Source organism: Anoplolepis gracilipes, chromosome 11 (genome assembly GCF_047496725.1).
Source record: "Anoplolepis gracilipes chromosome 11, ASM4749672v1, whole genome shotgun sequence".
In the NCBI taxonomy this organism is placed as follows: Eukaryota; Metazoa; Arthropoda; class Insecta; order Hymenoptera; family Formicidae; genus Anoplolepis; species Anoplolepis gracilipes.
In genome coordinates, this window is record NC_132980.1 from 9,347,539 (window position 1) to 9,371,445 (window position 23,907).

General features: G+C 34.2%; 2 protein-coding genes across 2 annotated transcripts in view; one reads left to right on the forward strand and one right to left on the reverse strand.

Moving 5' to 3' along the window:
• LOC140671460 (uncharacterized) overlaps positions 1-20,356 on the forward strand; it is a 37,191-nt gene extending 16,835 nt beyond the window's left edge. The window contains exons 3-6 of the mRNA XM_072902770.1: positions 8,302-8,356; positions 16,390-16,549; positions 17,666-17,837; positions 18,142-20,356. Coding sequence (XP_072758871.1) covers positions 8,302-8,356; positions 16,390-16,549; positions 17,666-17,837; positions 18,142-18,231 — 477 coding nt within the window. The 3' untranslated portion in view covers positions 18,232-20,356. The remainder of the gene's footprint in view (positions 1-8,301; positions 8,357-16,389; positions 16,550-17,665; positions 17,838-18,141) is intronic.
• Positions 20,235-23,290, reverse strand: Und (methionyl aminopeptidase und). The gene is made up of 6 exons (XM_072902769.1): positions 23,137-23,290; positions 22,599-22,673; positions 22,144-22,469; positions 21,605-22,009; positions 21,073-21,340; positions 20,235-20,971 (listed from the first exon to the last, which is right to left on the reverse strand). The coding sequence occupies exons 1-6, from the start codon at positions 23,279-23,281 to the stop codon at positions 20,766-20,768; spliced, it is 1,425 nt and encodes a 474-aa protein (XP_072758870.1). The 5' UTR covers positions 23,282-23,290; the 3' UTR covers positions 20,235-20,765.
• Between the last annotated feature and the right edge of the window lie 617 nt (positions 23,291-23,907).

Here is a 23,907-nt window from a genome sequence, read left to right on the forward strand (position 1 = left end):
TGCGAATTACAGAATACATGTTCGATGTTTTACCTCGCGTGCAAGAAAAGGTAACGTTATCTAGGAAATTTTCTAGGAAAACACAATCAGCTTCTATTTCTTCTGTCTTTATACGTATTGAGGTGAAAGTCTTTCAAGCGTTCGTCGTCGAGAGAATTTGAAGGAATTGATATTCCGCGCGATTTTATTAAATAAATAATGTTTGATGAGAAAGAAAGAATCAGCGTCGAAAAAAAAAAAAAATACGACGTCATCGAGAATATTTTTTGCTTGTTACGTTAGCATCTTGCTGTCAGTATCTGGACGTACCATAATTGTCGCGTCTGTCAATCATCTTTCAAATCGAGAAATAATCATGGGCTACGTAATGAATTACGAGTAGTTTGTTTTTTTTTTCCCACGACCGTGAACCCTGCACCCTGAAATAGCAATCAGATTACTGGATGCAACGCAATCCAGCAGCCCGAGGCGTCGCTGCATCGTGTGCACTTGCAATATTCTTTGCTCCTATCTCTTCATTATTCTGTCCTACAGAATTATTAAATTGTATTAAATTTAAAGCAAAGGGAATATATTTTTTATTCTTTCCGAGGAAATGTTTATTTAAAGTAAAGAAACTTGTGTCTGTCAATTTGCAGAGGTGAAATTTTTAAATCTTTATCCGCATTATTTCCACGACTTCGTTACATTATTATTTAGAAATGACTAAAGAATTAATAAAATCTTAAAATATATACATTATTTTTACACACATTAACAAAGTTACATCCTTGCAAGATCCTTGTAAACACTAAGTTTAGTGCAAGGTTTTTATTCATAAAATAATACTATCCTTGAACGACGAGTCTTTGAGAACTATTTGCGTTCTATATAAAAATAGAGAAAAAAGTGTAAAGTTTTCCGTGAATGTCAGGATTTGCATGACCGGTGCCGTCGTAGGAGACGCGTAGATAGCGCAAGAGGTGCTCAACGTTACAACGCACCCACGGGGTCGCGTGCTCGCCCGCGCGTCACGTTACGTCTCTCCGCTCCGCGGGGCTCATCTCAATGCGCACGGCACGGCGGCTGTCAGTTCACGTCGCGCGCTCGAGCGAGCGAGCCGTAAAAGCTTCCCAGCTGAGTGCGAGCAACGGTGACGACGTAACGCACGGGATAAGTACGCCGCGAGCGTTGAGATAAGAGTAAAAGTAACAAAATACTTTCGCGCGCTGCGTGGATATCGAGAGTCTTAAGAGGCTACGAGAGGCAATAACGTTCATCTTCGCAGGTTAGATTGCATTATTATTGTTGTTAATCGAGTATCCGAGATGCCGAACTGACCAACTTCATTTTTTTGAACTTTCTTAATTTTAGTATCTAGGATCTATATTAGACGACGTGAGAGATGGTTTGAATATTTGGAGTGTATTATTCGCGAGAATTGTTTCTTCAAAAATATTTCGAGGAACTTGATCTCACGTCAAAAGATTCTAAAGTATATGAAATGTCTTTATTGATTGCGAAAACTTGAAAACATTCGGAGAATCGTTATCATTCGTGACACGTAAGTTTGAGATTTGTTTGAAGAATTATTATCTTTTGCGAAAACTATTTAGAGATTCTTTCTTTTCTTTATCTCATGCGAGAGATTTAGAGGAACTTATGTTTACGAGAATTTTCCAGAAGTTTACAAAACTATTTCACGGACCGTTAATACTCGTGAAAACTCTAAAGATATTTTATAAGAAAACAACTTTATTGTTTTCGAGAAATTTCAAGGTATTTAAAGAATTATATATTTTCTGCAAAAATTATTTTGAAATATGTAATGATTGCAAACAATAAAACATTTAAATATTTACATAATTCTTCTGATTCTTATCACGTGATTCTCATTACGAATATATATCATGTAGTATGTAGTTATACATTCCGGAATCGATCGTATCTGAACATGTGTTTGGCACACATATATATGTGACATGTGTTTTTCTACATCAATGTCACGTGCGTACGACATTTCTCACATTTGACATTTATATAGCGTGGCAAAAATAAGTAAAAATAAATTATTATAGAATTTATTTTTCGAAGTCAATTTTTCATTTAAACCTCGGGACAAGCGAACGAATTAGTTATCCAATCAAGGGAGCCTATATATGTGTATCGTTTAAGGGCACGGGTGTTCTGTATTTATCGGAATATATCCTTGACCGATCGCACGCTAACGGATAAGACGAAGGTCCTCTCTTCTAAATCTTGTTGTGTATTCTTAGGCGAGGTGTAAAACGGAGATCGATCGGAAATGCTTGAAACGTCACTTTTACGCACTCTCTTAGTCGCTCGAGCGTGTAACCAGAACGCAATTTAATGCACGCTTCCATGTACCGGGTGACTCAAATCCGTTGGTCCGTAAATCCCAAAAATATTCCCTTGGTTGCGAAATTTTATTTTTAAAATTCTAATTTTTTTATTAGGTAAAAAAAGATATAGGATAAAATATAATAAGAAATTCTTAACTGCTCAAACGAAAAAAAATGTAGAATCTAAAGAGAGGGTTCTTTCAAATTTTAATTGTTTACGTAATTTTTCCAATTGTAATTGTTAATATTTTACAGTTTACTTAACTTATTTTTCTATCGAGAATTAAGTAAAAGATCGCAAAAAAAACGCAAAAGATCAAGCATATCTTTCAGATACATGCGTGATTAATAAAGAGAGATTATTTTGTATTTTTTTATATATACTACATATACGTATGTTATAAAACAGATTTATGATTTGATTATCGTGGCGCCATATCACAGCTTTACTTAAGATATCACGGCTCATTCAAGGAGTGCAATTATTATTAAGGTAGTGACGCAATTAGAATTTCGGAACTTATATAGATTCGAGCAGCTTTTCTTACTTTTATTAATCGCAATGTAAAATATATCTTAATACTAACTATTAAATCGCCTTTTATAGATACAAAATGTCATTATAACGCATGTTAACTAATAATAAAAAGCTTTTAAAATGCAAAAACATGATAACCAAATGCATGTCAATTTAAATTATTAGATTAAATTTAATAACATCATAATATAAATAAATTATATATCAATAAAGCTTTAATTAGAAGAATACTTTGTTCAAACTATAGTTTTGAAATTCAGGTATAATTTACACGCAATTTATCATACATTAGGTGTCTTACGTTTTACGTTGTTTTTTCGCAAGTCGCGAGTTGCGCGAGTACTCGAACGGGTTTTGATCATAAATTATTATAAGGAAGAACCACACGGGAGAAAGCATACTGGAATTAATTTTATCCCGTAACTCGCGTCGGAATCTCGTGAAATTACCGTTCGTTATGTCAACGTTGTTTATCGTCGAGATGAGGAAATCAGATGATGCTGGCCGCACCCAGTTTAACGTGATCAAGGTCGGCTCGGAAAATCGGTCGGTAGGCGTCGTGCATCTTAAGGTAGACCTGTTGATAAATGCGATTCAGCTCATTTCTTGTTGAAGAGAAAATTATGTATATGTTACACAGATTTCAAATATTTGAATTGCAGAAAAGGTAAAGCATTTAGAGTTCGTGTGGATGTGTGAGAGTATATAATTTTCCGACATTTCTATATAAAGAGTTTTAAAAAATTGTTTAGTTGGGAGTCGCTTTTTTGTCGGTAAAATTTGAAATATATTTCTTGTACAAATTTTTAATTCTCGGGATTAAATATTGTATTTTCATAATTAAATGCACAGAGAGAGAGAGAGAGAGAGAGAGAAAGACAGAATTTATTCAAAATTACAAAAAATTTTAATTTCTCGAATTCTCTATTAATATTCTAATTTCTAATTATCTACTTTTTATATTAACTTTTTAAAATATAATCTATTTAAAATAGCTAATGAAAATTGCGATTAAATGTATTTGCACTTCCTGATGACATCTTGTCACGGACAGTCGGAAAAAATCGAAAGTAAAGAGAATTCTTAGAGAAATAATCTATTTAATAAATTTATAAATATTCACAGCGTATCCGCAACGTCGTAAAGTTTATGTTATTAAGTGCGACGTTGTGGTAGTGGAAACAAACTTTAGACTGCAAGAATTGTAAATCGCTCGTCACGACCATCGTGTTGTGCATCGAGAGGCTAATTATACTCACGTTTCAAGATGCAGGCTATAAAATAAGTCGTTCTATTTTTTGCATATTATGTAAGCGAAAATTTACGATATTTGTAATCTGCTCTGTAACGCACATTCACGTCCTTTGAATTGCAAATTTGTATCCACACTTTGATAAACAGTCAGCTATCGAAATTCAGCCTTTTTAACTATCTTTATTGTTAATCCTCGAATTGAAGTGCATTACGTTGCAGTAAACTCTGCTTAGGAATTTATCGGAAAAAATATAATGTGTTATTTTTCTTAAAATGTATTTTTACGATCTATTTTTTTCACCGCTGAAGCTTAATTAAACTAGAATTTGGATGAAAAGATAAGAAACTCAAGACGCTCTGTATATTTTCCTCGCACATGATCAAAGTTGAAAACAAATTTACGATGAAAGTATCTTTTTGAGTGATCTCTAATGGTCGCGATTGAGAGATTATTCGACTTCCTCGACCTCATAACTGGACGATGAAAAATAAATCGCGGTCCGCGCACACAATTATCGCTTTATACCGAAGAAGAAACGCGCACTTTTACGTGTCGGGTGTGTGAACGTTAAATTAGCCGTTTCGGGGACAACTTTGATAAAACGCCGGGAAGACGTCGCGAGATGAATCGTTCGCGGAAGCAAAAATGGTACCGGAATAATCTCGCTGAAGAGAGCATTAATTCAATCTTTAGAAACACAGAAGCCACCTCGGTTTTCTTCGTGCAAGATTCGCACGTCACAATGTTCTGCTTTTAAAAGGAGAAAACTGGCAGAGCCCGCATCGTAAAAATGCCCAAGTGGATTGTGTTATGGCTACTACATCGTGCCATGTGTATGCAAATGTGCTTTTCCTTGGCTTATTGTTGTTCGTGACGTTACGTGCGTCTCGTCGAGCGAAACAAGTCTATGCGACCTTACGATAGAACGTATAGATTCGTATAAATGAACGTTCGTATATAGATTACATTCGCGCTCTATTCAACGTACGTTTGAAAGCTATCAGTCTCTATCTGTATATATGAATAAATCGCTGTGAATAAAGGGTACTGAATCGTTGCAATCGTATATAATCCATACTGTCAGTCATATATATATATATATATACAACAGATAGAATAGACATTTCGTTGTGATATAAAAATTTGAAGCTGAGAACATATATGATATTTTGATGAAACAGCAGCCAACAACTTAGATTACAGGAACTATGTCAATTACGGACCATGATTCAGTTAAAAATAATTCCCGACACAGATAACAGAAATACTTATTTCTTTTATTCTATATATAACAATAACTTTAATTTTTAGATTATCCACCTATCGTCATCCGGTTTTCATTTTTTCGAGCGTGTTTTTATTGCAATTAATGCACATAAAAAGTATGATGTGTATGTGTGTAATAAAAAAAACACGATACGTTGCCAACGCTTTTGACACGCCGTGCCCACAAACATGCTACCCGAAATATTTCAATAATCGAGCCTGTCGTGTATAAAGGCCCGCCCGATCCTCCCCCCACCCTCTAGACAATTCGGCCATCTGGCTTTGTGTTTTTCCCGCCGTGATATCCTAAATACGAGTAGATTGAGTAACTCGCCGACAATTGCTCCCACGTTTTGGTTGTGTGAGAGAAATATTAATACATTCTACTTCCTTCCGGAGGGGGGGAACACCCCGATACCGGGTCCCCCTTCGCGACACGCTGGATCCGTCCTGACTCGTTTACTCGATACGTAAACGTGCGTACGTAAACACGCGTGACACAGGGGCGAAACTTATAAACACACACACACACACTCGTCATCTATCCGCTCTTGCGGTCGCTCGTACACTTTGGAGCGCGTGGTTCAACGCGTGCGAGAGGATACAATTAGCGGCCATCACACGCCGCAACGAGTTACACACAATACAATAGGTGGATGGATGCTCCGCGAAATTGCTTACGGTCTATATACGGTGACCGGTGGTTTCGTTCCATTCGGAGACGAGAGAGAAACGTCGAACTGTGTGCAAATCAATGTAGATCGCGACTGCAAAGCTAACTCTCCTCGACTCTTGACGGATGCATTTTTTTTTTTTTTTTTTTTTTATATATCTCTTTGTGTGTAAATGTCGGTTTTAAACGACCCAATTTTCGCCCGGTTGCTTTTATAGACTGAACTAATTTTCGCAGAATTCTCAAATAAATATTATCGCGATTCGTATCTCGTTAAGAGTTCTTTTATTGTACAAACAGATTAAAATAGGATAGAAAATAAGACGGCGTTTAAGCGTTCCTTTGTCGGAGTAGAATAATAAACACGCCACGTGCGCCTTCTTATAATCCTGTTATTCAGTTTGCTGTATATACTTTAGTTTTGTATTATCAGTATTATCGGTTCCTTTTGTCAGTTTTGCATATAAATAACGATACAACTACGTTTTATAAGATTTGCATGTATGTACTTATATGCGTCGTCATTTCAACATTTTTATCAAGTCTTTTCTTTAACGAAATTCTGCTAGTAGTTGCTAAAATGTATCTAACAGAACGATGTATTTTTACTTAATTTTAATTATACGTTATAATAAATAATAAATAAAATTAATTTATATATTAAGAAAAATTGATAAGTAAAATATAAATATATTATTATTGCAATCATCTCTAATTATCATAGCAAAAAACTTGAAAAATCTAATTATTTTAATTATTTTATTACAATTTTATTGCATATATATATATATATATCTTATTTTTTTTCTAATTGCATTCGGAGAAGAGCTATCGATAACTGAAATTAAGGACGGAAGTTCGAAGCGATAACTTTCGACGTTAGACGTGACATTCGGGCACTATCGTAAATAGACGTAGAAATTTTCATTCGATTACACAACCATAATGCGCCTTTTGTAAGCTCGATGCTTTCATAATCGCCATTTTTCATAACCAGTTGTATGAGAACGTGCGCGCTCAAATTTATCGCACGCTTCCGGCCGCAAATGAAATTCGTGACAACAGGTTTTTCGAGCACGTGTTGAAATTTCTGCAGGAAAATATGATCTTTCTAAAAGTATATTTATAGGATAATATTGAATATAAAAAAAGGAAAATTTTCTATGAATTTTAAATAACGCGAGATTTTTGCTTTCGGATTATATATATTACAGAAATGTATTTAAATTAATTTTGAAAGATTTTTTATATTGAATAACTTGACAATTTTTTTACAAATGTAAGATTTTTTTCTCGAGAATATCTATATGTAATTTATATTTCAACTCTCTCTCTCTAATAAGGAATATTTTCTTTATTATTTATCTCTCTTCTTTCATGTTGTAAGACTTACACGAAGCTTGAAAGGATTTTCTCGTAGATAACGGAAAGAAATTGCACGTTTAAAGATTACAACGACTTTCCCAGGATTGTATCTCACAGGTTATATTGCCGACGAATAGCTAATTTTATATTATTAACATGGACTTGATAGATGAGTTTGCGTGATTAACATGCGCGTTTCCCATGCGTAATACATGATTTTCGTCATGTTTATATATTCTTAACGATTATGATGGACTAGCGACTAGCGCAGCTTCCATGCCGGATGGAAAACCGCTGCAATTACCGTTCATCATCTCTTAGTAAGCGGAAGCGGCTTTATCCGATTTTACACGAGTCCGTGGAAACGGACGGGGGTTTCGCAAAAGCCGGCAGCCGCGATCGCGATTGCAAAAGAAATGAACGTATGGTTGACGTATGGCCGAGTAAGAGTGATATATCTTTCAGTGAAATCATCGATGACGATGACGACGACAGGAAACCGCATGCGAACGCTACTTTCGATTCTTCTTTGCCCTCGGGCGACGCAGATGCGAAAGCGGAGAATGCGACGTGTTTTATTGGCCGCCTCCAGAGGAACGACCACGTGGCTAAACGTCACGCGAAGTCAAAAATTAAGTGACGATAATATACAATCGTAAACGCGGCAAACGTATCTGATATACCTAAATATTTTATTAAAACAAACAGAAGTTTATTATGTATTTAAAAATTATATAAAATTGATTGATTGAGAATTGTAAGCAACTATAGGGGAGAGGAATGCGACTCGATCTTTGTAACCTCTTTTCGATAACTGTATCGTAATGTTTGACGTTAAAATGAGTCTATTTGTATGTTTCAGGTGATTACTAACGGTCTCAAGTGTGACTCGGACGACGTCGACGGTTTGACAAACGGTGAGTCACTTGATACAACGTTCTTTCTATCTTTCTTTCTCTCTGTCCGCTTCTTTTTTTTCTTCCTTATTCATTACTTCGTAAAGAGACGTAATCAACGATGACGAAATTAGATTCATTCGATACACTTGGCGGTGCCTTAGTTTCATTGACGAAATTCCATTGTATATAAAAAGGTCGTCGAAACCCCTTGTGTGTGAAAACAGTTCAGGACTGTACGAAAGCTTTAACAACAAATCCCTTTGATTTTTATTAATAAAAATTTTTGTATTAAAAATAAATCTGAATAAGTGTTAATTAATCGAATTTTATTTAAATACATAATTTGTAAATTTTTAAAGATTTTAAAGGGGAAGGTTAATTGTAAGTAATAAAGTATCACTTTTAAATTTCTGTTATAATTTTGTTTTTTATTACTTAAATTTTTTATTACTAAAATTCATAATTTAACATCTTAATTTTTTTGACTCGAGTTATAGCTCTGTGCCAGTATATTAAATATTATATATACATATAATATACGCTATAAAACTTTTCTATCATCAAGATTGAAAGCATATTAGCAGATAGCTATAAACGAGAGCACAATTTTATCTACAGGGAAACGATGCGACATTTCTATAATTCTATATTATCGGCTTAATTGAATTCTAATGTTTGAGACATTTCACATTTGCTAGAAATTTATGGTCACGATCTTGTTTTAGAACTCTAGGTAATTTATAGGTAATGAGTTTCCCCTCGTAAATTAAGTGCACCTCGTATCGGCATTTTTATACGGCGCGTATATGACGCGTATGAATCTAATTGCGCCGTGTTAATTATATTTATCATAAAAGCTATTTCACATTTTATCAATAAATATGACGCTTGAAATATATATGTACTTTAATGGTAGATTTCTCTCTTATCTTACAATTAGAAAAGATTTCCAAATATATTCAGTTTAATCTTGTAGATGAAAAAAAGATTCCATTACGATTGATTATTTTTTTATTATAAATTTAATAAGATTTAGCTCTATGGCTCGTATTCTGAGCTCACATTTAGAGGTATATTTAGCGATAAATATGAACTTAGAATACGAGTCAATGACTTTTAAAATTTGTTATTATTTAATATAAATGACATATTGATTTTTTATAATATTATTAATGTTGACAATTTTTTTATCATCAAAAGAAATATTTTCAAAAAAATATGTCTTTTCGAGTGTATCCACTATTCCAAAAGTAGACTTGACTTGCAAACCCTTATTAATGACACACTTATATAAATTATAACCTGTTTACATCAAAACTTGCGTACAATATAATAATATATGTAGAAATTATGTAACATACAAGGGCGCTAGAGCTACAAATAGGACATAAAAAAATTCATTAAAAATTTAGATTAATAAAAATTATAATAAACTTACGACTTATCAAGAGGCACAAGATCACAGACATTTAATATGATGGATAATTTACGATTCCCAAATTTATTGAGTCATCATGCGGCACTATATTTTATGGATATTTGCATAAGAAATGCTATATATTTCACTTTTGATTTATATTATATCATCTCTCGTGTGGTGTTTCTAAATTTTTTTAATTATTTCGACATTTCGATATATTTATATATAAATATATCGCGTGACTCTTGGTGAGCTGCAGAAAGGAGAAAGTGCTTTTTTTCCCCGTAATCATGACATAACCCGTCCTCGTCTTCGGCGAGATTGTTACGACGGCCCTGACTTTGCCCTTCGGTCACTATCATTCGAGTGCGAGTGAGCGAACGAGCGTGTGCCTGTGACGTTGACGATCCGACCGCATTTTCTCACGCTACTTCAGCTGCTCCTTGCCGGTGCAATGATCTCCCTTTCGTGGTCGTACATCTGCCTGAAAATTACGTTCCAGGCCAGCTTACGCGCATTTCATCCCTTTCCTCCCTCCTCGCCCTGCCCTTCCACGCACACGACTCGTTAATTCGAGATCTACCGCATCATCCGCATATCTCTCTGAAACAGGACGCTCCACATCGCCTTTCTTCTCTCTCCCACTTTTTCTCTCTCAGAAGATTAATTCTTTAATGGACTTCGGAAGTTCAAATAATCCCCCTCTCGCTCCGTATAATTTTCTTATCGCGTGTGCATGATCCGTATAATATTTATATCCGATGATACTTTATGAATTCGAAGTAGATTGTTTGTTTCAAAGAGCTGTAAGTACTGAACGATAGTTGTTTTTTCAAAGAGGTATACTGAACAATAATTTTTCAAAGCAACGAACCGTTGAAGATGAAATTTCTCAGCAATTAACGTTCTGATATTTAAATAGATAATAAAATGTTGTTCTGTGTTTAACCAAATTATAAGACTTGGTCAGTCATTAAGATGCATGCAATTTTCAAAATTAATAAGAAGCGAAGAATAAAACTAATTAAATTTAAATATCTTGTTTAAATTGTACGAAAAAACGTTTTATAATATTTCAAATCATTCAGGGAAAAAAAAAATAAAATTATAAGGAAATTTTTCTCTGTTGTTTATATTATAATTAATGTTTTAAGGGCGCTCTTTTTTATTATATTTTTTTTTATTTACTGTTAGTATCTTTTTTTGACGATTATTCTGACAATTTTATCATATCATCTGTTGCTCGTGAATGACATTTCGAATATTGTAATTTCATCTTCTGTTTTAACATGAAACCAATTGCTCGTAGCGATGATAAAGTTAGGTAAGCTTGATGGTGAAAGCAGGAAGAAGGAAGAGAAGGATACAACAGAGTACCTTAAGTTTGTATCGCGTCGCGGATTATTAGATTATTATGTCATGTTTAATTTAATCCGCGGTCGGCGTAACGTATGAAACCATCGAAAGCGTAAACATCTTCGCGTTACCAACGAGAGTCTAATCATCTTTCTCTAGCAAGGCTTCAAGGATAACCCTAATTACTGCTACAGTTCGCGATACGCGCATAATTTTGTAATTAGATTTTAATTGTTGATGAATAATTAACGATTATACCGTAACTGCAATTATGATTTTAATTATTACGACTTTGACCGCCGCGCATTTCTCTCGAATTTAGAGCCCTTTCGAGAAATCTGCGATTAAGTGTCTTCGTTCCATGAAAAAAACTAATTGTAAAAGAAAAACTAGTCTAATAGTAACGTTATCTTTTATCATTTTCTTTATTATTAATACTCGTGCATTATTCTTTGCCGCGAAGTTCTTATCGCGATTTAACTTTTACCAAGCAATCTATAATTAAATAACGAAACGTTATTATTTGATACCGAAATTTAAATAACTAGCTCAACTGTTTTAAAATCTAGAACGCGACGTTTAAAAGCCGTACTTAACGAATATTAAATATTAAAAGAATTGTAAGAACTGCGAGAAAGAAATTCTTATTAAGAGGAAAAATCGACTTTGCACTGGAGAATTTGTTAATAAAAAAAAAAAAAATCAAAGTTTATAGACAGAATTTTACAGTTTCCACAGCTTCGTTAAATCTCTGATAGGTCGTATTGAATGCTAAGATGCCGTTATTGAGATGGAAAGTGAGAGTTGGGAGTGTTTCCTTATCGAGAGATCGAAGAAAGTGTCGTTAAAGGATACTTTGTGATTGCTATACTTTCGATTCGGATCTCGCAAGGGTCGTTATTATTTCGGGCACGTCTGTGCACATGTCTTTAATATCTCGAGGAATTAATGACTAAGTCGTTTCATGCGGCTGTAAAACACGCTCCGCTCCATGCGATTAACAGCGTCGCGCCTCGTCGGAGGTTCCGCGCGCGAAATTCACTTTTCGCTCGTAAAATCCAACAATCCGGATCCGATATGGTTCCCTCGCGATGATAAGGACCGCCCACGTCGACACGAATGCATTATCGAAAGTGTCTGTTGAAAACGTTGGATCGTTTTGAACGATGAAACAGAGAAGTTTGAGCTCTCCGGAAAGCGTATTACTCGAATGAAACTTTATTGAAATGATATAATTTATACAAAGTTATATTTTGATTTCTCAAAAAAATATTTTTCCATCTTTAATGATTTTGTTTGTCAATTTTTAACGCACGATAAATAAGTGAAAAGTTAATTATGTTGCAATTTTAATCATGTGTAAGCTTTTGTGAATATTCTCTTTGTGTTTTATTATACGATTCTACTATAAAACTTACAAATTAATTCCGCGAAATGTCGATTATGCGATTGTTTGAAAAGATTGCACAAATCAACAGATCTTGGATAAGGCGTGGCATCTTATCTGACATCTTGTCGATTTGCGATTGTAGCACGAATTGCGGAACGTCAAGTTAGAATGCAATCGCATATGTAGTAATAGCAGGAAAATTATGTCACCGCGCGTCGTATAATACCAGCTGATCGAAATTCAATCGTCTTTCTGTCAAAGTGCAGCAAGATGGCAAACATGATACGCGCGCTCTTTTATAAACCTGTTGTCCTGTTACCTGCATGCACTTTGCTCGATTTTGCATTATCAATGTTAGTTTCTTTTCAGCTTTGCATATGAATGGCGACAAAAGAACGTTTTATAAGATTCGCGATATAGCAAACGTTCACATGTCGATCGTATTTTTAAATTCCCAACGAGATTTCTTCAGCATTTGTTAAAATTTATATTTGATAAAAGACGAAATAATATTAAACTCAATTTTGATTTTAATGTTATAGTTTAGAATAAATAACAAATTAAATTTATATAAATTAAAATTAAAATTGAGTTTAATATTATAATTTATATAAATTTATGTTAATTTATATTAATATACATGTAAAAGGATTTAAAAAAATAATATCTATATAAAAATATTTTAATTGTTTAATTTATGTAGCAAAGACATAAATGTAATTATGTTTGATTGTTATTATTTAATTGCCACAAAAGAAAAATGAAAGCAGAAATTTTTAATAATAAATGTATTGATATATTGTCGATCGCTTTTACAACTGACATCAAATTTTTCGTAGTTTCGATACTTTCTCAGTTTTATGAAAATATGTTAAACAGTTTTGAATGCGTAATTTCTAATCTTTAACTCGGATCGGGATCAGTGACATTCGCACGAGACTGACGATGTGTGACGCATAAGCAGATGATCGCGTAACAGACGTTCGATAGTCATTGTACGGCGTCATTTTTCTGCATCGTGCTTCGATGCATTTAATTTGATGCTGTTCCACGAAATACACTACAATTCAGCAACATTGAAACATCGAAACATAAAAAGATTAATTTACATTATTGATTCGTACGTAGATTTAGCAGGAGATATATAGTAATTAATCAATTTTTTTACTACAGTTAATTAAATTAAGATCGACTAATGAGAACGTACTTTTTAAAAAGGTTTGGTACTTTTAAGGAATTAAATTATTATTAAAACATTTAAAAACAATCAAATTATTATTAAAGTATCTTTAAAAAAATCTTACAAAAATAATTTAATAAAATTCATCATTATTATTTATTACTATTTGTTATAAACTTTATTATTTGTGTTAATCGTGATAATTACAGATATATGAAACTCGTATGAAACTTGGACTGATAAAATTTAGTAATCCTTATCGTTTGAGTATTTCTTGATACTTTCACAAAAGAGGCTGTAAAATATAAGTCTGTTATTATTAATAAGTACATTTTGATTCACATTCATATTAATTATCAGATTATCTAATATCTGACTTATCTCGATACTGCACGCTTATCTGCAGTATTGATGCTTTGCATACATACATGCGCTGCTTGCATTATCTCGTGCTTTCAAAAATTCGGATCAATGCACCGCGACGGCAAGTCAATGACTCTGATGCGAATAAATAAATAGAGTGGCTGCACTGGTGAACGACCGGCTAAGGGACATTGTGAATTCATAAAATTAATTAAATAAACTTTTTTCAATAAACGAAAAGAAAATTTTCGTAACTGTTATTTTTCTAAAGGGCACATTTTTTCAATTTGATTAAAATTTTATGTAAACTTAAGATGAAATTAAAAACAAACTTCTTTTCTGAATGTTAAAGGATTTTAAAATTCAGTAAGTGTGATTTCCTTTTCGCCCCTTTTTTAAAAAGCTATCGTCTGATTTCCATAAAATCGCGTATGCAGCCGCATGATGCACGCGAACGAAACATCGACTTACTTTCGCGACCTGGTTTCTCGTCTCGATCGAACGCTTCATCGGGTGGCTCGAATAAATTTGCTTAGTTTCCTGTAATACGAATATATCACGAAAAAGATAGAATATTTTGCGTCTGTATTTTTGCAAGAATTTTTTAGCCAAATCACGATTCTCTGGAATTATTTGAACTTTTTATTAATTACTATATATTTAATTGCAATATATATGCTTCCATCTCATTCTGTTACACAATTAATATCATATTATTCATAAATATCATAATTTTATTATTATAATTAATATTATATCAATTTTTATCGACTGCGATTCAATCAAATAAGATAAACGTCAACTATAAAAGATATTCGTCGACGTCGAAGAAATGTCATTTTTAATTTTCAATTTAACTGATGATTTTATATCGTTATCTAGGCGAACTCATAGAAACGACACACTGTATCAATCTATTAAAAAAATTATGATATCTTGAATAAACTATACGATAAGAGCAAATATGTATGAACGACAAATGTATCACGCTGTCGATAAGACTCGCATTGTTGCCGGGACAAGAAGCGCATTTAACAATAAATGTTCACAGAGAAAATCGCCACGTGAAACGACAGTAGGTAGACGTCCTCCCGGGTTTTCGTAGTGTACCTTGATGTTAAAGTTGTGATTTCGAAATGATTTTTATCTGGAAGCGTGTGTTGCGTTTTCTCGCGTAAAGGGAACGGAAGTAAATCATTTAAATGCGCAAAACAAGCATTGAATATTTTTGTAATCACTTCTCTTTTTTTTATCGTGACTTTTATGATATTTTTATTTATATTTTTTATCTCTGCTATAAGCATTAATTAACATTGATCGCTAATTGTTCATTTGTCAACCGTGACATATTTTTCAGGCCGTTTTATTTTAAAGTAGGATATGGTTGCCTCGCTCATTGCGTTTCAGCGGATATTAAAGACAGCTTGAATGTAAGTCTAACAAAAGAGGGTTAAAACGTTCGACCCCGTTCGATCGCAACGGAAATGGCATCGTTTATTTCACCTTGAGCTCCTCGAGAGGCGACCGTTCGTTCGCGCGTGTTTCCCCGAGATCCTATTAACGTATGTAGCTATATCACGAAGCCCTACGCAAAAATATATAGAACTTCTCATTCTCTCTCTCTTTCTCTCTCTCTTTTTCTTTGATACGTCTCTCGTGTACTCGAGGAGAAATGTCTCAGTCGCGATACGTGCAACTACCATGTGCGAGCAGAGCTCGGTCAGGGCGAAAATAGCGTTGTTGGAGGGTGAATACTTATCAATCGTATTTATTCTCGTTAATTTTAGACATGTGCACGATGAATCACTCATCATCGATTCGATTATTTCGTTGAGAACAAAATATTTCGCGTAAAGTGTTATATATTTTACGTGAGCTATATACATATATATTTATAGGTAAATTATTGGTAAAATTTTGCCTCTCATTTCCTCAGTTATTGCAAGTATTTTCAATTAATATTTTATAATGTGATATAATTAAAAGAAACTTTAATATATAAAGTTGGAAATCAAGCACCTGTATTTATAGTGAATGACATTACTTGCTATTTCCGTTATAACAAAAAATTCAATGCAATATCTAATTGATTTTCGTAAGAACTTAAAAAAAAATATAAAATTATTTTAATCAATATAATTGTATAGTTCAGGATTTATTTCTTTGAGTTCTTAATAAAGTGAGTCAGACTATGGTTGGACTGAACATTTTCATTTCCCATCCGAGAATTGGAAATTGATTAGAGATTAGTGGTAATTTGATTATAATTATTGTAAACGATATACTACTCGAATTTCTATTTTGAATAGATTGTTTATCGAATTTGTAATTTTCTCTTTTAGGAAAAAAAATGGCACCAGTTCTGGGCGTACCGCCTCCGCCTCCACCGGCTCCTCACATGGGACCAGACGGTTTAATCTTGCCGAGGAAACCGTATAATCCTTGCCTTATCTCCACTAATCATAAGGACCTGCACAGAGAATTACTCTTCAATCAGAAAATGTAAGTTGGTTTCAAAACTTTTCTTCTTTCTTTTCTTTAGAGAAATTAATTCGTTCAGGAAACAATTTTTTTCGCAATTGCCTCTTTATAATAGAAAGTTTTTCATTGTGATAAATATCTCTATTTGATTTAGCACTTTGTGAAATAAATGTTATATCCTTCCTTTTCTGCCAGAATTTGAATTAATTGCGAAACTTTTATAAATCTCTTGCGTTAGAATTATTATATTAAATTTTTATTATATTTTCCATTATTAAATTATCAATTAAAAATTATTATGAATATCTTTATGAGATCTCATTAATTTTTCAACGAGTATTTTTAAATATAATAAAATAAAATAAAATTCTTTTATTCTCAATGAAAAAAGAAACTGAACGAAAGATAATCCTGAAAGTAAATAAATATTTTATCTGTTTCTTTGCTTCTTCGTGCCTACATAAATATCTGAAGAATTAATTAATATTGCGAGAAATATAATATCCGTAATAAAAATGGAAAGTCAATTACCAGCGTGGAAAACTTCCTGATGAAAGCTGACCGCGGCGGCCATAACAAATCCATTTTCATCATATGCAAATTCGAGCGTGATGAGAAATTGCAGAGATTATACAATGTATAAAATAGATGAGAAAAGTATGCCTCGAAAAATATTTTTCGTGCTAATTTTCTGTTGATCACGCGGCCAATCAAGATGTAAAATCGAATATACTTACACGTAATTTCGCTTTACATCTAATCGGTATGTACGCGTATTAACGCACTTGGTATTCTTCACGCTTCGATGAAATTAAGTGGTTCACGCTCACCGATTTTTATCTTGGCACGCAATAGCCAGTCTACGCACGTAACTGTTTTACGTACTATAAAAATGTAATCCTATAATGTATTGTAACTGATTTATATTTGATCTTCTTGCTGGCGAAATTTTTATTTGTATTTTGTCAGTAAATCTAAAAATCTAAATTATCTAAAAATATTTTATTTTTCATTTGCTAAATATATTTTTATTAACTTACTATTCCACAAGGAAAGTTTTAATTGAAGGAAAAAATCGAACGAATAAGGATTAAATTATAAAGCAAGTATATACTTTTTTCTTTTCTCTTTTCTCAGTGGCAAAAACGTCTTAAATCAGAAGAGCGAGTTGCAACGTGCTTTGGAGAAACATAGGGAAGCTGCGTCGAGAAGAGAAGCTGAAAGGATCCGAGAAGAAAGCTACAAAGATGATCCCAGAACCGCTTTACAAAGAGCAATCGAGCAGAGAGCAAGACATATTCAATTAACGGTAATTTGACATATACAAAAATATAGATAATTTTATTCCTTTTAAATTGTTAACATCTTTAAATCTTTAGTATTTAAATCCTGTGTATATTTGAAGGAAATAATTTTTAAATTAATTATATTCTCAATCGTTTGACATTCTAGCTTGTTCCTGGAATCCTTGAATTATCGAATCGAGATATCTTTTTCGATGTCAAACATAAAAAATTACAACAAATGCAAATGCAATGTAATGATGAATTCCGATCTATTTTTTTCTCGACATGAATAGAAGTCAGAATGAATAAGCAATTGTCTGTTCGCAGCAAGAGCAATCGCAGGCGACGACGGAACCACCGAGCAATCTCCTAGTAACAGCGAGGGCAAAGCTGAGGCCTCGCACTGAGTCTCAGTGAACCTAATGAAGGAGGTCTCGCTCGAATGATTAGGACGATCATCGATCGATCTTGATCCGCTCGGGCAGCTCATGTAATTTCATACCTCGGCGCCTTATCGATCGTAATCAACATGTATATACGCGTAACATCTGATAAGATTTCGTTAGCACGAGGATTACTACGGCGCCTCTGATTTGCGTCGAAAGGTGTGTTGTAACGGCTGTTAAAGAGATAACATACTACGTATTTGAACGCTCGATTATGAGAGAAAATCGGTGGATCTGTTGTCTCGTAAGAAATGTGTTGATCCACCGCAAAATCATTCCTAGAACAACGCAAAGGACCAAACGACGTTGTGTCTTGAAGATTAGAACTTATATCTTTATGGTTTAAACATCGTAAATTACGGTGTCATTCGTATACCTGGATCGAGTAATGCAAGCAAAGGACTCGTAAAAATGTATCAGGTGTCTCGATGTACAATCAACAATAATAAATAGTAAACCTCAGTGTGCCGAGCTTAGTTCGATGACCTATTAGGATGACGTCGACAAACGGTAAAACGCGTTATTATATTATTATATACGATTATATATAATATATCGGTAATTATCGTATATAATAAAGCAATCCGATAATTATTATACGTGTAAACTCGAATATACAATAACCAGCGTATTTTTTCTTACGAGAATAGAGGTGATTTTATCACGAGAGCACCGACAGTAACACGGTTTAACAGAGTAGGACACAGATTGACAATAGACAGAATAGCGATAGATAGATAACGAGATAACACGGAAGACTTTATTCGTCTTTGTTCGATCTTTTGATCTAGAGCGATACGAAATATTTCCTTTAATTTCTTTAAAACATGTTACAAATTTTTGTTAAAACGATGAATGGATGATGTATTCTTCAAGAATCGCTGGAGACTTTTATTTGCGCAATAAAAAAAATTAAAATTTATTGTTCTTATGCGTAAGTGAAATATTCCGTACCGTTTAAGATTAATCGCTCGAAATACGCGCGAGAGTTCTAGATCTACGAATGTCCAAGGACATTCACGACCATGCGTATTCTGAACAGATATTATCTATGCGAGACGATGGTATGCTTTTTTTTCCTTCCTCCTCTTGGAAGTGCCGATGGTGTCTTCCATGATCTTCGAGGAGATTCGAATACTACTTAGAAAGTATTTTATATTCGAAGTTCAGTCGGATCACCGATGGTGGCATTACTCACATTCTTATTGAACGCGTCACGAAGAGCCTCGAGTCGAGTCACGTTAAACGTCAGACGGGTTCTGTCTGAAGATACGCGGAACTAATCGCACGACTCATTAAAGTTCTCAATTTGTCACGGTAGCTTCTAACATATTGTAAGTCAAGCAAGCTACCGTAATAACTTATCTGAAACGTTATGCTATCCGCTTTTACTTTATTATACACGTGTTTTATATGCAAATTAAACGAAAAAATTACATATTATTATAATTATGTAGAAGTAATGCCACTGAAAGTAAAAATTCCATAAAAAAATAAGAGAGGATAGGTCAGGACTCTCCGTGAGACCATGTGTTCTTATACTTCATTATATGATAATGAGAGAAATGTGTGACGTTAGCAAAATGTGGAGTAACAACTGTTGCGAATCGTATTTAAATGTCGAATCGGCGTCAATGCTATTATATCTCGTGGTCCATTGTTTGCAGAATCTTGCGAAAACACGCGCAGTCCCTTAGGATTATGAAATAATATATAAGACATGAATTTGTTACACTTTTAATTTACCGATTAATCCACGAAGATTTTATAACACATAATTCGCGTTCTTAAAATGCGTAGGGAAATATATCGACGTATAGAGATTCGCTATAGAGAAACCACAAATGCAGAATACTTTCGTTTTTTTTTGTACAGTTGTCACACGTATGTATTAATAGATTCTCTCTCTACGTTCTAACATTAAAAAACTTAATATTATACGATATTCAGGACCATAAGATCATCGCAATGATATAAATCTCGAATCCCAAATATATTTTATTCAATATTAAACACACCATCCCCGTCATTTCCATTTTAGCATAAGAGTGTAAGAAACAGTAATAAAGATTTAAAAAATGTTACGATGAATACAAATTATCGATCCTCTTCGAAGCATATTCATACAGAAACAAAAAATAATTAAATGCAAAAATATTTCTCAAATGACACATACGACGATATGAAAACATTTGATATTTAAATTTAAGAAATAGAATCGCTGACTGCACGTTTATCGTTCATGTTAAAGCGACATTGTGATACGATGTTTTTTTTTTATCAGAAAAGTAAAATTACAAACATTACATTTAGAAATGTCACGTGCTGACATGTGTTACATTGATTCTATTCTTATTCACGGGTCTACCGTTCGCATCGCTGCATGCAGATCGAGCGAGAATGTTTGACAATGATGTTACATAGAGATTAAAATACATCTTGACACATTCGATAGAGTGATTCATGTAAAACACAAACGATAGTTCATTTATTTATTGATTTATTTTAATAATCTTCTCCGCGAGAAATCACCTCTTTACACGTGGGACGCAGGACAAGAGTGTGCTCGAACTGAGCGGTGTAACAGCCCTTGACGTCGACCAACGGCGGATACGCCTCCACGGCGCCTTTTTCGCAGAGATCCTTCAGCGCCATTTGGTATTTGGTGCAACCGACACGATCCAACCAGCGCTTACAAAAAGCCAAAGTACCTGAAAAATTCATGGAATGAAAAACAACGGTTACGTCATCAATATTTTATTTTTTATTTTTTAAATTTTATCTTTGAATATTTTCTTTTTTGACCACTCACCGAAATGCTTGTTTATAGTATTGAGAAGAGACTTGCTGCTCTGCAATCTCAATGGCACAAAACCAGCATCGAAGCTCTTCATGTAATGCGAACACTCCATGTCATCGTGAACGACACCTCTGCCGGTAGATCCAAAGGTTTCGATCGCATAAAATTCGTTCTCCTCCATTCGGGTTGCCTCGCCACCTCGGACTATCGGCACTGTTTTCCCGGCGTGTATTCGGTAGGGTGCAATAGAGTGGCCATTCAGGTTTCTAATCGACTTCACCTGTAAAAAAATTTACTTTATTAATTAAATCTTGATCGCTTTTTTTCGTCGGTTTTAATATTATAAAATTGGATCTTCAGCGAAAATTTGAAGGACACTCGATCGAGATTTCTTACAAATTTTTAGTGTATTCGTTGATAAAATGTTTAAATGAATTACGATTTTGCGTTTGTTACAGTCAAGAGAGGTATAATCATTATAATATTACAATTGGTCACAAATAATTAGAATCGAGACAGTCTGCGTATATTGTATATTTCATACCGGATACGTTCTGCCGTCTAGTTCCACCTCATAGGATTCCATTACTTCCTGGATAACAGCACCGACATCGCACAATTGTACATCAATTCCAGCAGCCTTGATACCGGTATTAGCGGCGTCGCGGACAGCCTCGATCAACTTATCATATTTCGGATTAAACGTCAAAGTGAATGCGCAGTCGATGATACGTCCGTTGATGTGCGTACCGAAATCGATCTTTGTGACATCATCGTACTCCAAAACGGTTGGATCGCCGGCGTTCGGAGTGTAGTGAGCTGCGCAGTGATTGCGAGAGCAACCGGTCGGGAAAGCCAATCCAGCCTTGAGACCGTCCTCGCCTATCAATTTTCGAGCGGTCTCCTCCAGCTCATTACAAATCTCTATCATAGTCATTCCTGGTTTTACCTGCAGATAAATTAACCACAAATATGTGAAATTTGCAACTTATAAAAATTACTTGTTTCACAGTTCTTAATATTACTTAAAACATTTCTAAATCATATTTTAATCATTGTTTGCAATAACACAGACTTACATACCCATTTCATGATGTGCTTCCGAGTTTGTCGATGAGCCTCGGCTGCCTGTCTGGCTTCATTGTAGATATCATTATGCATTCTGTCGAGGGCGCGCGCCTCCTCGCTGGTGAAGCGATTTTTCGCCAGTCTATCGTCTATCCCAGCGGCAGGTGGATGATCCATTATCTGCCCTATCGGGAAATTACCATCCGGGAATAATTCCGACACAGGAATGGTCGGCGGATCCGTTTGCTGCTTCAGTCCACCCTTGCCTCTGGGCTTGCGCTTCTTCTTCTTCTTTTTGACTTCCTCACTCTCTCCATCATTCTCGGCCAACTCTGTAGGACCTAAGTATTTCAACCAAACGGGCATCATTAGTTGACATTGATATATAAAGCTAAACACATGCTACTTTCATTATTGATGTTGAACTTTAATCTATAATCGTAGAAAGAAATTGCAACTCTTGACGATACCTTCGGTTGGTGCGTCATCATCCTTAACCTTATTTTCTTCCCCTTCAGGAACATCTGCACTAGCTTCTCCAGCACCTGCGTGAAAATATTCATTATTAATATTTCATAATCAATAATGCAATTTCTTTTACTATAGCAGCTGATAGTCTATGTATACATGGCCCCTGTAAAATTTCAAAGCTGTAATCAAATCCATAGAGTCTAAAATCATTGACTTGAAAAATACTGCAACAATTTCGTGCGCGGTAAAATGTCTCATGTTGATTACTCGATATTCGAAGATGATGGAGCACATTAATGAACGCCTAGCTCGACGGTGGAATCGCACGCTTTTGACACGACAAAGCGCGTTTTTCATGCATGATTAAGGGAGACGTCGCGAATAAGTTGAAGTGAAAACAGGCGGATCTCTCCCGGCGACCTTGGACCCGGGACCGTATTTTGCGATGTAATTAAAGAAATTCGCGCGGGTCAAGGCATGATTTGCAGGGCGCGAACGATCGCGGACGACACAACACCAGATCGTGGTTGAACGAACCAGCCTTCTTCTTCTTTTTCTTCTTTTTCTTCTTCTTCGAGGCCTCGACCGCGCCGGTCTCGTCCTCCTCGTCGACAATCTCGTTCTTTTCCTCGTCCACGAGTTTTTCGGCAGACTTGCCGACCTCGTCCAATACGGCCGCCATTTTCGAGAATGATGGCCAAACAATGTGATGACGTAAATGCATGGCTCCGACGATTACGCAGCAATTTAATTTATCAACTCACGGTAATAAAATTATATATAGCTTTTCGTCTTTATTGACTGAAAGTAAAATCCATCATTAAATTTTATATATTCAAAGATTATTATTGTAATTTAATTGTAATTAATTACTCACTCTCTCTCTCTCTCTCTCTCTCTCTCTCTCTCTCTCTCTCTCTCAATCACTCACCAGTGTCATATTATGTTATATTACAAGGTAAAATATTTTATTCAAGAACAAATTATATATTTTAAAAATTATTTATTATATGATGTTTAAACTTTTTTATTAACAAATATAAATATAAACATATATGTCAGATAATTGCATCATTTATCTTTTTTGAAATTACTCGAGTTTTCACCACTACTTTTATGTGCAATAATTATGAGATAAATATGATTGAGATAATCAAATAACAAAATAAAAATTATTTATAGTAAATTATGAAAAGTTGGAAAGAGTTTTTATTTTCATAAAATCTTCTAATTTTCAAAATTATACAAAATATAATTTAAAGTGCTTTGGTAAAATATACACTTCAATAAGTTGGGTTGCCTATCGAT